Source organism: Pristis pectinata, chromosome 8 (genome assembly GCF_009764475.1).
Source record: "Pristis pectinata isolate sPriPec2 chromosome 8, sPriPec2.1.pri, whole genome shotgun sequence".
In the NCBI taxonomy this organism is placed as follows: Eukaryota; Metazoa; Chordata; class Chondrichthyes; order Rhinopristiformes; family Pristidae; genus Pristis; species Pristis pectinata.
The window spans coordinates 69,761,323-69,775,554 of record NC_067412.1 but is presented as its reverse complement, the minus strand read 5'-3'; the positions used below and the strand labels follow the sequence as shown (position 1 = coordinate 69,775,554).

The 14,232-nt window shown below is 37.7% G+C and overlaps 1 protein-coding gene across 1 annotated transcript; it reads right to left on the bottom strand.

Moving 5' to 3' along the window:
• Nucleotides 1–347: 347 nt before the first annotated feature.
• On the bottom strand, nucleotides 348–3,863 carry si:ch211-153b23.3 (putative threonylcarbamoyl-AMP synthase). The gene is made up of 6 exons (XM_052022205.1): nucleotides 3,795–3,863; nucleotides 2,314–2,508; nucleotides 2,019–2,181; nucleotides 1,728–1,893; nucleotides 1,543–1,637; nucleotides 348–1,049 (listed from the first exon to the last, which is right to left on the bottom strand). Exons 1-6 carry the CDS (start codon nucleotides 3,846–3,848, stop codon nucleotides 964–966), a joined length of 759 nt encoding a protein of 252 aa, XP_051878165.1. The 5' UTR covers nucleotides 3,849–3,863; the 3' UTR covers nucleotides 348–963.
• Nucleotides 3,864–14,232: the final 10,369 nt, after the last annotated feature.

Genomic DNA, 14,232 nt, shown 5'->3' with positions numbered 1-14,232 from the left:
ATTTTAATATCATTAACTGTAAGTAACTGCAATGACCTGCATTCCTGGCCACTTTAAAACAGTTTTCTAATTTTAATCTACTGAAGAAATAAAATCAAGTCAGTTCTGATTCAGATCTGAATTGAAATAAAGTGCAAATTTTCCTTATATTTTTGCTATTTATATTAGAGAATTTTTTTTCCTTTCTGTTAAAGTTTGTGTTAGCAAAAGATAGTTTTATCACCAGACCAGTAGAAAACATGACTTTATTATTGATTGGGATTAATTTATAAATACATTTGTCACCAGGCATGTAAGTGGAAGGATAAAATAGAGGTAGATTTTCACATACTGGCTTGTGTTCAAAGGAAGGGGGTGGGTGTACAAGTTAGTACTTAAATAGTGTTGACAGCATTTTCTGTTCTTATGACAGATCTTAAGCATCTGCAGTTTTTAAAAAAAAATTATTCACAGATAATCACGTTGAGTTATGCAGTAACATCCAAATGTTCACTGCAGCTACATCTCCCAATTAAGGATGCAGTTTCAAATCTTTAGTGGTTATATTCTTATAGACTAATGTATTACTGCTACTTGTATATGTATTTTTGTCTCTTACTTTATAACATCAGAATGATAGAATTATTGAAATTATGTTATTTAATTAAATATTCAGAGTTATTAACTATTTAATGCCATTTTCAGCTCAGATTTTTGTATCCCTACATTAGAAAGTGCTTCTTTTATTTGGCAAACCAATAATTGATAAAGTACAGCAAATCATGGTTTTCAATAAACGCTGTGCTGAAAAGTGCCCATGATAGATTATTGCATTACACTTACTGACACATTTGTTAATGAAATGGGAAATTAACCTTATGTGTAACAGCTTTATTGTTTCCATTCAGTAACTAAATGCAGCTTTGATCCCTGTATCTTGATTTGATGTCTGTTCTTAAAGTTTCTGTTTGTTGAAGTTTGCCACTAATCAAGTTTGTTCTTCACTTGCTCAAAAATCTGCAAGACTCTTGCCGCTGGGACACAGCCTTCTCGTAAAATGGTGATTCCCTCTGAAGAATATGAAAAAAATTCTGTTGAAAACAGATAGCTGAAACCCATCATAATTAGTACTGAAGAGAATTTTAGAAAGCACTGATAACATTGAAGAAGGTCTCATCAAAGCCAGCCTCTCTAAATGCAAATAAACATTATTATCAGCTGCTGGGATGAAGTCAAGTTACAGTTGCACTTCCTCTGTGAATCTCACAGGGGCCAAAATAAATTGAATCTGGCTGACTTGCACAAAATATTAATTGTACATTAATTGATATAGAAAATCTAATGACGGAAAACTGTTCAGCACTAAATAAAATGTCTGACTTTGCTGCAAAACCAATGAAAATCTCATCTCCTAACTCAATGACTACTATGACAATATGTTAAATCTAGGATATAAGTTTATGGTATAAATCCATAAATATTAGGGTTTAAACTAATATAGAATTTAATGGATAAAATAAACATAATCAGTAAACAAAAATAAAAATTAAAATATTTGAATACCTTCATCAATCTTGGTGCAGTTGATGACAGTAGAAGCAACTAATTCATTGGAATTTCCATCACATAAAACACCATCAATCTTGTGTCCAAGACGCCTGTTAATAAAATTGTTAATGCACAAATTGAAAAGGACATAACTATAAATTAATACAACAACTGGCTCAATTATAATATTTGACACATACGAGATAACCATGTCATGATGGATGCTGTCAGACTCTCCGCTTGGATTTGCTGAAGTAATGGCCAGTGGCCCAGTCATATTCACTAGATGAGCTGTCACAGTGTGGTCTGGAACACGGATCATGATACTGTCCTTTGTGCCAACACGATCATAGGCAGCACCAACACCTGTAAATGATACAGTCAGATTACCGTAATTTCTATGGAATCTATTCTTGTTATTATCAATCTAGTATGAACGTCTGCTTGAATAAGGATCAGCTTCAAAACACTTTCCAAAAAATATTGCATACCCAGTTTCTTCAGCCACTCTCCTTTCTTTACAATACAACTGATGCCTCCAGGGTAGACCTGATTCATGAACTCCCAGAGCAAAGGGCTGAATGGAGGATGCACTGCAGTGAGCTGGTCCAGACTGGAGATACAGATACAGATTGGCTTCTCTGCAGGACGCTCCTAGAGCAGTATGGAGAACAATCAAAATATTAAGAGACTGACAAATGTGCTTTGTGACTGTTGATATAGCACCCGCTAAAATAATTTGTTTGAAGTGAGAGTGTTATATCTTGTTTGTTTCAGAATCCTTACTTTTATGTTGTAGATACTTTCAACAGCCTCTGGATGTTGACAGGAAGCTGCAAGAGCATACACGGTATCAGTTGGGATTCCACACACACGGCCAGAATCCAAGATTTTTGCAATAGTTCGTAGGCCACTCGTCAAACGTGAAGAGGTAGTGAGACAAGATGAAGAGTTTTCATCTTTCTTTGTGTTTTTTCCTGGCTGTGATTGAGAAATAAGAAGTGATAGGTATAATTAATTGACATAGTCCATTAATTTTTTCTAAAATTCATCAACAGACACTGTCTGAATTGCAGTCTTGAGATGACAAATAAAACATCTGGTACAAAGCAATTTGGATTATAATTGAGATGTTTTTGATATTATGGGCATTTATAATTTTTCAGCTACCTGGAACAACACTCCTCATTAAACTCTTAATGCCTGCATTGAGGTTCGGTCAACATGTACTATTACAAATCCCCATGTCTCCCTTTATCATAGAACTTATTTATGTAAGTTGTGGCACCATAATCATGTCATCCTGCTATTTGTGGCACTGTGCTGTTTAGCTTACTAACTCCCACAGTTGGTCTATTTTTATGTAACTTTAATAGAAATATTACAAAATTTGAATATATTAAAACAACATATTACTTTAAAATAAAACACGAATTATGTGACAGACACTTCAGTTGACCTCTATCCTGTAATCTCACTTCACCTGAAGATTTAACTCCAAGCCTAGAAATTGGATTTCACATTTTTGGTGTGCCAAATGGGTGCTGAATTTTGCCTGAAATTGAAAAATTGGGACGACTTTGTTTTAAGAAGTCATTTAGAACTCAACCTTGCAACTGCTGTCTCATTCATACACTGCCCACTGGAAGCAGGTTAATGTTAAAGTACTCTCTCTATGGTGGCCATGGAGGATGAGAGAAATGGAGAGGGGTGGAGAAACAGAAAGGGAGAAAGGAATTCCAAGGGGAAGGGTTAAACAGTGCCATGGTGTATGGAGAGATCTCAATGAGCCACTTGCACTGACACTGTGATGTTCAACTATGCTATTTGCCCTTAAAAGAACAGCACATGTAAATAAATGTGGGGAAATGAGTAATGATAAAAATAATGTTCCAGTGGAGTCCTTTTAATTCATCGATTGTTCTTAGTCGGTTTGTTCCTAGTTTACCGAGTAAAATCAAAGGTTGTGAATTTTTGATCAAAATTCTGCCAGAAACACATGTGCATTAATGATGCCAGCATGTGTGTGAAAATTGATGGGGAAATGATACTCATGTTTGGGTGCATAGTGACAGTAAGAGTCTCATCCAACTTCCTGACAAGTAGGGCTTTCACCAGAAAGGATGTAGAGAATGCAAAAAGAACACATATTACTTGCAATTTACACATAAAAAAGGTAGAAGTGTGTTTTTTCTGATCTAATTTCTGGGCTCCATAATTCAATATATTAGTAAACGAATACTGCAGGAAATAAATAGATAACATACAGCATTTGCCTTGAAGAGGGGATCACCAAGTGGAATTAGCTGTTTCCCAAACATATGATTAGCAAAAGAGGCAGCTGCTCCATAAGCACAGACAAGACTGAACAAAGCCAACATCACACCTGTGAGGGAAGCAGTGGAAATAAATAATTTTTAGTGCTAAGTGTATAAAGAATAGACATATTTAAAAAATTAAAAGTAACTTGAAGTAGTGGTTGACCTTCTAAAGGAAGAGGCAGCTTCTCCAAGGTGAAGAGTAGAAAGCAGATGATTATCACTTCCATGATGACTGTAGTTATCAGCAGTACTATATTAATATAAGCAGCTGTGAGTGAGAGAGAGAGAGACAGAGAGTGAGAAACTGCACAATTTCCCATGAAAAGCAAATAATAGGGTACAAGAAAGAAACTGCAGACAAAAGACTCACCTAAGGTAACAAGAAACATGTTGACTACAAGGAAAGCAATGGCTCCTGCAGTGAATGCACCATCAGAGTTGGGGTCAATATTCAACAACTGACCTGAAATATGTAATTATAGAATTGAAATATAAATGCAGATTATACTACCATTAATACAAAATCTAACTTAGGACATGAAATTATGGCTGGGAATTTCCAGCAAAGTCATGATGACAAGGAATCGTTCATGGAAATTTCTAGCCTAATGAGAACTGGCATAAGCTTGGATCTTATAGTGAGAAATATTTTTGTGTTAAATTTTAATACATGTGTAACAATATTCTCTTGCTGTTATTTTACCATTGTTAACCCATATTAACATCATTTGATCCCATTGATAAAAAAGTGACAAAAAACATAAGACATAGTTGTTGGACATTCATAACATTTTCAGGATAAAAGGTGTTAGTTGTGATAGGTTTATTGTAGAATAGTACCACACCGAGCCACCTTCCTTCTTCTTATTGAACACTGAACATATAAAGTTGGATGAAAGATCCAACAATAAGAAGACCGGGAATAGTGACTTTCTTTGGCTTTATATCCTTATTACATTATTAAACAAAACTACAACTAGAAGATTAATTAACTGCAATAACATGTTGCATGGTTATGAACACTGGATCTTATTTGATCCAGTCCATGTCTCGCATTTGCTCCTTCGTACTCTCCCTGCCGCCATACTAAGCTTTATGCCTCATGGATTCAGTTGCACTTCATGCATCGAAGCCATGACTGTAATGTAAGACTAAGTAGGCCGTAGCAGCAGGCGGTGGGTCCTGAAGGCCTATCTCAGATTAACCTGATGGCCTCCTTACAGTCTGCAGACCACTTCACTTATCTTTTCAATCCAGTTCCACATCTCATTCAAAGGAATGGGGTTGTGGCACATATTGCTAGCCAGGACTGAGGAAACAGCTTGTCAGCTCAGCACAACTAAACTCTATCCCTATACTCGATGCTGAGTCCAGGAGCAGAGTGGAGGATCAGAGTACAAGCATCTGAACTTCAACACTCTTCTGACTTGCACATTGCAAGGCATAGCCATGGAACTCAGTAAGATGCTACTGAGTTCTATTGGCTACGTTGTTATATGATGCAGGCCACTGCCTCTGTTATTCTTTTAATAATAAGCTGGAAGCAAGGCGTGTAGAAATAAATAACAAATAAAGCTGTTACATTGAGGGTTGGTGTCATCGTGAGTGAAATTATGTCTCAAATGAAAGGAAGTATATGTACACATGTAAATTAATTTCCTTGACTGCCAGTTATTTTAAAGTAAAGAAATATTTTAGAAAAATGGGTACTTTTGGTTTGGGTAAATTGTCAACATACGTTAAGTGGTGAAGTATGGAGAGATTTCTCCAAACATTAAAAACAATCTGATCTTTTTAAATGTAAAAATTTCAGGTTAAAGAAATAATCGGCGGAATTTTTTTAAAACAAAATTATGTACATGCTGAAATGATTGTTACAAACTGAGGTACATGAACATTTTAATTTTTTGTGCCTATGTCAGCTTTCAAAAATTGCTTGCTCGTTGTAAAATTACATTGTCCAAAATACCTGCAAATCTAAGCCAGGTCCAGGTTGCCCAGATAGCTGCATAGCAAAAGGGTAGCACAGAGCCAAAGCGCCTTCCTCCTCGAACTTGAATTCTGGAGACATAGATTTGGAAGAGAGCTCCAGGGATCAGCACCCAGGGAACAGTAAGATGAGCTTGGAGCCGACCCATGTTCGCACCCTGAATGGCAGACAGGGCTGCTAGCCCGTTGCAGGTGTAGAACAGGACATCTGGAAGCTGTGCAGTTGTAGAGGATGGAAGCTCCTCAGCTTTGGTGAACCATTTTCTCATGGCAAATAGAATATTTTGAAATATTTTTGTGGAGAGCAGCTGTGTTCCAATAGGAATCAATGCCTTTTCTGCTATGGAATTGATTAGGCTGGCAAATGTTACATAAAGGGATAAGGCTGTGTACATACAGCAAACTGCCCCAAAAAATCTATAATATGATACATTGTCAATCTGAGGAATGGTGGAGATAGTGAGTAGAACAAAAAAGCCATTATGGATTATTTCAAGTTTGTTTCTATTCAGAGACATCAGGCATAACATCAATGCAGTGACTAAGAAAAACCAATCCCCTGTCATTCTGGCTCTGTTGATATCTAATATATCAACGTTGCTGAGAACTGAGATAATAAATTCCTCCCAAGACTTCACAAGCCAATACATACTGTGGACACCAAACTTTGTAGCAAAGTAGACATCATTACGCAAGTAACCATAATAGCTGCCATAAATCTGTGCAATAGAATTGATACTGACCCACACTGCTCCCACATAAAATGTTTTCATGTACCCAAAACAGTAAAAAGCAAAAATAAAGGGAGAAATCACGCTGCATAAGTTACCAAGAGCCATTGGCTCAGCATATTTGGTATTCTTTTTCTTCTCCTCACCAAGACTCTTAGAAGAAGATTTGTCATTTGTTCCTAGAAGCAGAACATTGAATAATGCATTACCAAACCCAGGAAGGATGTATCTCTGTGTGACTCCCTTTAAAAGTAGGGCAGTGGCTCCGTAAAGCCCAAAGACAACTATCACTAGTTCAAAGATTCCAGATACTATTAAAGCCCATTGGCTAAAGAGGCCTACAGCCTCAAAAATGAGTGTAACTGTAATGGCCCCAAACACAAACGGCATGATGTAATTAGCTGTGGCAGAACAAAAGGACAAAATAAATGCTACACTGATGTAGGCTACCAGTCCAGCCACAGCTGACTCACTAATCGGGGGAAGGGCTAAACTTAGATTTCTAGTTACTTCACTGCCATTATTTGGATGCAGGGCAATGGCTGTTACATTCAGAGGGGAGTTGGCTCCCAAAATAATCCGGGTTGCCCCAAAGCTGCTCCACAAAGCTGAGAATGCTATAAAGCATGTGCCACCGAGATGGTCATACTTTCTGAAGGCCATTAAGCCAGCAAGAAGTTGTGTCACTCCACCAATCAGAACAAGGTGAACACCTATAAAACAGACAATAGAGTATTTAAATAGCATTGATTCCTCTAAAAGATCTCTTTCAATTTTAAACACATCATTTTCCAGAGCACCATGCAAGTTTAATAAAGTCAAAAGGCATTCCTTATAAAGGGATTTCAGGATCAGAACCCTTTCAGAACAATCATTCAAAATCTCCTTAACGTTTATCAGTATTGCAATATTGGCTTCGCTGAGAAGTTCCTTTCACACTGTAGCTTTAATATTACTTGGGAGGCAGATCTAACTGACTCCAAAGGGGAGTGAAGGACAAGCCACAGAGGAGGTAATCTTTCAGTTCTAGGATTTGACACTGCATGGTGTATAAATTGTTAGGCAATGAAGCATGTGAGAGGTGTTGTACTCTCTAACCATTATAATTTATTCTGGGTGAGTTTAGAACGTAGGTCAAAGGAACCTTGGAACAAGAATGACAGTGCACTTGAATTATATCCAATTCAGCATCAAGTCAAAGTGGTACAAGGCTGCCTTCTCCAGAATCTCTCAATATCTACTACAGGAGCAGATAGGACCTAACAACATTAGTGTCAATGGAAGTGAAAGCAGCCCTGCACTCAAGCCGAAGTACAGTAAGATATTCATTTAAGGGATGTGGACCTTGCTGGCAAGGCCAGCGTTTATTGCCCATCTATAATTGCTCTTGATTAGGTGGTGGGGAGTCAACTCTTTGAACCACTTCAATTAATCACCCACGTTCCCATTATATTTTTGAGTAGGTGTCCCATGATTTAGACATACTAACAGTGATAGATTTCCAAATCAGGATGCTACACAACTTGAAGTTGAACCTGCAGGTGGTGGGATTCATATGCATCTGCTGTCCTTGCTCTTCTAGGTGGCAGGGTTCATGGGTTTTGGAGATGTTGTCAGTGTATCCTCAGTGAGTAACTGCAGTGCATTTTGCAAATGGGACACATTGATGTACCATCCCCTTGATGCCCACTGAATTCAGTTGTTACTTGAGCAACATGTCAATGTTGTTAACATAAATAAAGATTGTTTAATCAAGTATTTTATACTGCAGTCCTTTTCAGTAATCAGCTCCAACATACTACAATGCTATTACTAACCTGCCAAAATATTTTCAGTTCCATTGGCCAAAACATTTGTATTGACTTGAGCAAAATTCTGCAGAGCAACAAGGAAGGCACTGATCACATTGGCTAGGAGCCCCAAGACTCCTGGCTCGCTGTAAAATACAGCAGCAAAACCTTCTGGACTGGACATTTCTCTATATCTAGAATTAATGAATAAAGGAATATAATGATTTAATAACATACACAGACCATTGTCTTTAAGTCTAAAATGAATCAACTTATAAGTGGAAGTCAAAAAGAACTTGACATCTCTGTTTGCACCAAAATAAATCACAGACTGGAAGAAACGTATATACAGTAACGTACTATATATGTAAAATGTGAAATACAGTGCATGCACACAGCCATGTGCTGTATCCCTACAATATATAGTGATATAGATATGAACAAAGGAGTATCACCCTTTGAAGGTATGGTGGCTTTTGCAAATGTAATTGTGCCTGGTAATGTGAGCCTACTCAAGTTACATGATAGAAATTAATTAAAGTTGTATTAACTTGGCAAAATACAAACTGCAAATTAATGTTATATGCATTTTCACAGCACTATCAGATCCAAATTCTCCTCTCTTTTTTTTCACTTTGTCCCAATCCATCTCTTCTCTTTTGCCTTCTCTGCTTTCTGTTCACCATTCACTTTACCTCATCTCCTTTGGTATGCATTAATTTCCAACCTTTCACTCTGCCTCTGTCTTAATGTCTTCTTACCATCATCCCAACTTTAAACCCCTCTGAATAAGCCCTCGATTGCACTTTGTGCCACCCTCATCCAATGAAGAGTTATTGAAGTACAGATTCCTCTCTTAATGAGTAGAAATTACAACTAACTCGTCCTTCTCTGCCTGTAAACTTTTTATAGTCCAGCAAACACATTGTTGGCTAATCTCATCAACCTTCCCATCTGCCAATTTCTCTCTGGACTTCATTAGAACACCAAAAGTCTTTAATCCTTTTTGCAATTCCCTCCAAACCAACTCGTTTACTTATGAACAAACATTCCCACTGCTGACCATTATTACGGATGCTTGCATTGACATCACACCTTTGAGAACATGAATCAAAGTGTATCATAGCTCATTGGAGCCTCTCCAGTTGGCTGTATTTTACATCTACTCAAAATGCAATGGCAATGTTGTGACCTTATCACCAGTTCACACTTTGATCTTCCCCCACTTCTCTGATATCTTCTCCTCCTTTGAGCTCCTCATCTTATTTCACCACCTTCATCTCTCTTTTAAAATCCTGTTGACAAACCCTAGTTTAGATCTCCCTGGAATTACTTCCTTTTCTCACAGAGCTTCTTCTCTGAGCCTTGGATATTTCTCTGTCCTTCTCAGCTCTCCTTGCTTTCACTTCCCATGGTGATCTCATCCTCCCTAAGTTTTCACTCATTATACATTACTCAACCATATTTAAGCTTGAGCTTGTCATCTCCTGCGGTCTCTTCACTGCTAAAAATAATCCCTGACAAGGCCATTTCCACCCTCTTTTGGACCTACGGCACCATGCACATCCCATATCCCTTCTGTTCCTGTTCTTGGAGTAAGGTCCCTATTTGTTATTGGACTTTCAAACTCTGGACTATCAAACCTTTGGTGTTCCCTTTCCTACCATACTTCTGCAACTGTAATTTCCTGACATCCATCTTTGATTCTCCAGTAAAAGCTATACTTTGTTCTATTAAAATCTATGTCCTTTTATGTTCCTTTATTCTCTCAAGGCCAGTGTTTATCAGCTGCAGATTGTTCACCTTCCCATTAAAGTAGGTGGCTACCAGTTTTTCTCTCTGGAGCCTCAAAGCTGTCCAGTTCTCTTGACTATTCTGAGAGCAAAAGTAAGCCCTGATTTTTATTCTTTGGCAACAAACTGAAGAACAGGAGCTCATGGATCACTCTGTCACTTCCCATTTAACTTACTCTGTTTCTTCCTTTTCCTTGCTTACTTATTTATCCAATTTCCCATAATCTCTCACAGGTCCTCCAGCACAACAGTGCCCTTCCCCTTTCCCAGTTTCCTATTCATATTCTCCACACTTTAGGACCTTGGAACCCCCTCCACTTACCCCCCGCCCCCCCCCCCCCCCCCCCCCCCCCCCCCCCCAACTGTGTTTCTTTGACTATTGATGGATGAATCTTCAGCTCCTGATCCCACCCCGCACTCTGAAATCTCCCTTTAAACCATCCCACCACCCTCTTCTTTCAGAATCCCCCCAAACATATATACTGCCCAAACATGTTTTCCTGTGACTTTTCCCATTATGAATAACCTGAAAGAGTTTTCATTTTAAAGATACAATACAAATAAAAGTTGCTATTAGAAGAAAATTGTGTTATTAGAGCAGGTTGAAACAATTATCTAATCTAATACTTAGCTGTAATGCTAATCAATTTTACAATATTGCAGTTTTGAGATTTTCGAAGGAAATTCATTAATTGGTTGAAATAGAGGTTCCGTCAAAACGTAATTATTAATGTTTAAAAGGTTTAACATTATGAATTTGGCGCCATCTAAAGGCAAAGAAGAAAATATGATTTAAATCTTCTGCCTCGTCATCGTTGCTTGGGATTTTCATCGTCACCCAGCCCCGAAGCAATAACAGCAACCGTTGGAAAACAACGTTATAACTGTATTAAACCCTGCAACAGAGGCAACATGTTATCAGCAAAACAAAACAATCCTTAAGTTTCTGTGGGGGCCGGAAATCTCGAAGCAAGGAAAGTGGAGAGGGCTAAGGTAGGTGCAACTTGACCTGCCGAGGATTCCAAGAAGATTTCAGGAAAATGAACCTTCCTGATATCCTTTATTGCAGAACCCTGAGAAGGAATCTGATTGAAAGAGTGTCACCAAACCATATAAAAAGTGTCCCAGACTAAGTTGTTCCACGGACTTTCAGACCCTGTTTCCGACCGAAGAAGAGTCCCGACATCCGCACAGGCATTAAAAGTTTATTTTTGTGTTACTTTTCACCCTGGAATCGTTTTAAGGTAATTCACCAATCTTTACGTTAGAGGGATAAAAGCTCTAATACATTATTAGAATGCAATTAATTAATCAGGTTTCTGTGAACTTGAACCACGCTATGTAAAGAATTTCAACTGTCAATTTTCACATTCTCGTTTTCTTCTGCTGGAGAGATATTTGGATATTGAAACCAACGATTTTTTTTACATATTTGCTATCTAAATATATTAAATTGTAACAGATTTAGCATTCTTTAAAACGATATATAATTTACGGTAGATGTTTGAATCAATGAGTCTTTACTGTATTAACAAAATTCAATACCAATATCGAATGCACTGAATACCGCTTACATGCAATGTTCCAGATGACCGCACCTTGCTCCTTATTATCAGATGTCTTCGGGAGTCGCGATTTTATAGCGGCGGACATAGAGGAAATAAAAGGAACTGTTTCCCCGCAATGGTACCACCTCCTGTAGCTACAGTTTAGTAAACATGATGTAGTAAACACTACACCTTCCTTGTTCGTCATGCTTTCAAATGCAAATGTACACACACATTCCAGAAGACATCAAGACAGCTCAGAAGATTGGAATAAGGAACAAATTGAGTTCGTAGAAATTCCTAGAGTGATCATTATTCAGTGGTTATAAAATCGCAGGTGTACTTATATACGTTTTAATCTCAATATTGTTCCCCCCCCTTGATTAAAATGACATAAAAGCCATCACTTTAAACTCCAATGAAGGGTCTTCGACCTGAAAAGTCAACTTTCCTTCCACAGCACTTACTTTTTTTTATTCTAAACTCTGAGAACGTGTGTAGTTTTCGGCAGGGGTGGCTGTTATATCACAAACGCAGAGTGATGTTGTCACGAGTTTGTTACCCCTGCCCGAAACACGTTAAGATAAAATATCGCAGATGATGGAAATGTGAAAAACAAAACGAAAACGATGGGAATATACAGGCCAGAGAACGGTGGGGGGTGGTGGGGGGTGCGGTGAGTAAGGAAGAAAAGGTGGAATTTGAAAAGGTGGAACATGGAAATGAGGAAATTGCAAGGTGAGAGAGGGTGATAATGGGACAAAAAAAGGTGAAAACAAACAGCCTAGATGAGTTTAATGTAGGAGAGAGAATCTTCTGAAATTGTGAAGACGTACTGTGGTGATTAGTGGACTAATGCAGGGGTGCTTGAGCCTCAGATCACCACAAAATATGTCAATGATTTGACTGAGAGAACTCAATATAATATTTTAGGTTTTCCTAAGACACAAAACTGAGTGGAGTTATGAGATGTGAGGAGGATTCAAAGAGGTTTCAACCAATTTAAAGAAGTTGAGTGAATTGGCAAGCCATAGCAGATGTTATATGACATTTATACATGTTTATACACTTAATTTGAAAATCAATAAGGCAGAGTGTTATTTTAAATGGTGATAGATTGGGAGATATGGTAAATTAAATGATAATCTTGAAGGATACCTATGTATGCCTTAAAGATTCCTTGCATTCCACCAGCATCTCACAGTCAACATTACAGAGTACTCTGAAGCACTGGCTATTAGTGAGTTCAGATGTTGGTATCATAATGGCTTCTCCAAGTCAGGCAGTTCCATCACGATGCCCAAGCAGGCAGGTGCAAACCTCGCTTTCTGTAAAACCTAAAAGCACATTTTGAGCCATCTCCAATTCAAGCACATTTTTTCAGGAACCAGTGGTACTCTAAATTTTAAAGAGAGCTGATCCTTCGACAATATCCAAATACATCATCCATAATGTTTCAAACTTGCACTTTGATAAAATACACAGGAAGTCTTAAGGATCATCACAGTAAAATGCAGGGCAGCAGCTGACAGAAGAGACATTGGAAGACACTGGGAAACCAGATCTAATCTTGCAAAGAGTGCTTCCAGCATTTTCTGGCTTTATTCTGATCTTATAAACATTGTTCACAGAAGAATAGTCAAAAGTCGACATAAGAAACCAAATTCACCACAAATCACATTAGCTTCGCAAATTCCGTCTGTGTCAAATGAATGTGGAGAGGATATGCACAAAGGGCATATTTAACTAGCAAATATCTTCACTAGTCACAGAATATGATGTAAGTATCTGTCTGAAATATGGAAAAAAACCCTTCCTGCTGTTCAATACACCAAGTCTCTTCTCACAATTCGTGCAACATATCCACGTAACAAGGAAGGTTATGTTGATGGCAATATGCGAATTAACATTGATCATCAGCTAAAAAATAAGCAGTGACTCAACCTATAAACAACCTTAACAAAGGTAAATTCTCTGTATATGCTCACACTCAGATTGCTAATCTTATCACTTGTACAATCTGTTCTAGATGATTCAAAATCTATAAGAAATGTGTTCTCAATGTACTAATGAGCACACACCTAGCTCAATGCATAAACCATATCAAAGTAAAAACTGGTACAAATATTACAACATCTATAAATAGTACACTTGGATATTTTAGAATTTATTAATGCCTCAAACATTGTTTGCTCATACTGCATTAACTCGCTAAGAATTCTGATTGGAATTCACCCTTATTGGATATGGATGGCAAAACATTCCAAGGTTGCCTATTAAACTGTGTTTCATTGATCTTGAAGGACTTTTTTTCCTTTAATTAGCAATGCACAATGAAGAGTTCATTTAACAGTTCGAATCTTGCTTATCCCTGAGAGAGTAAATGAAAGCATCCCATGGATCCACTGACACAAAGGACACCACAGTCTACATATAACAGGTATCTCTCTCTATTGGATGAATGATGGAGCAAAATGACCACAAATTCGGCCAAGAAATGCTAATCTTTGAGTCCAACCACCACTAGAATCCAA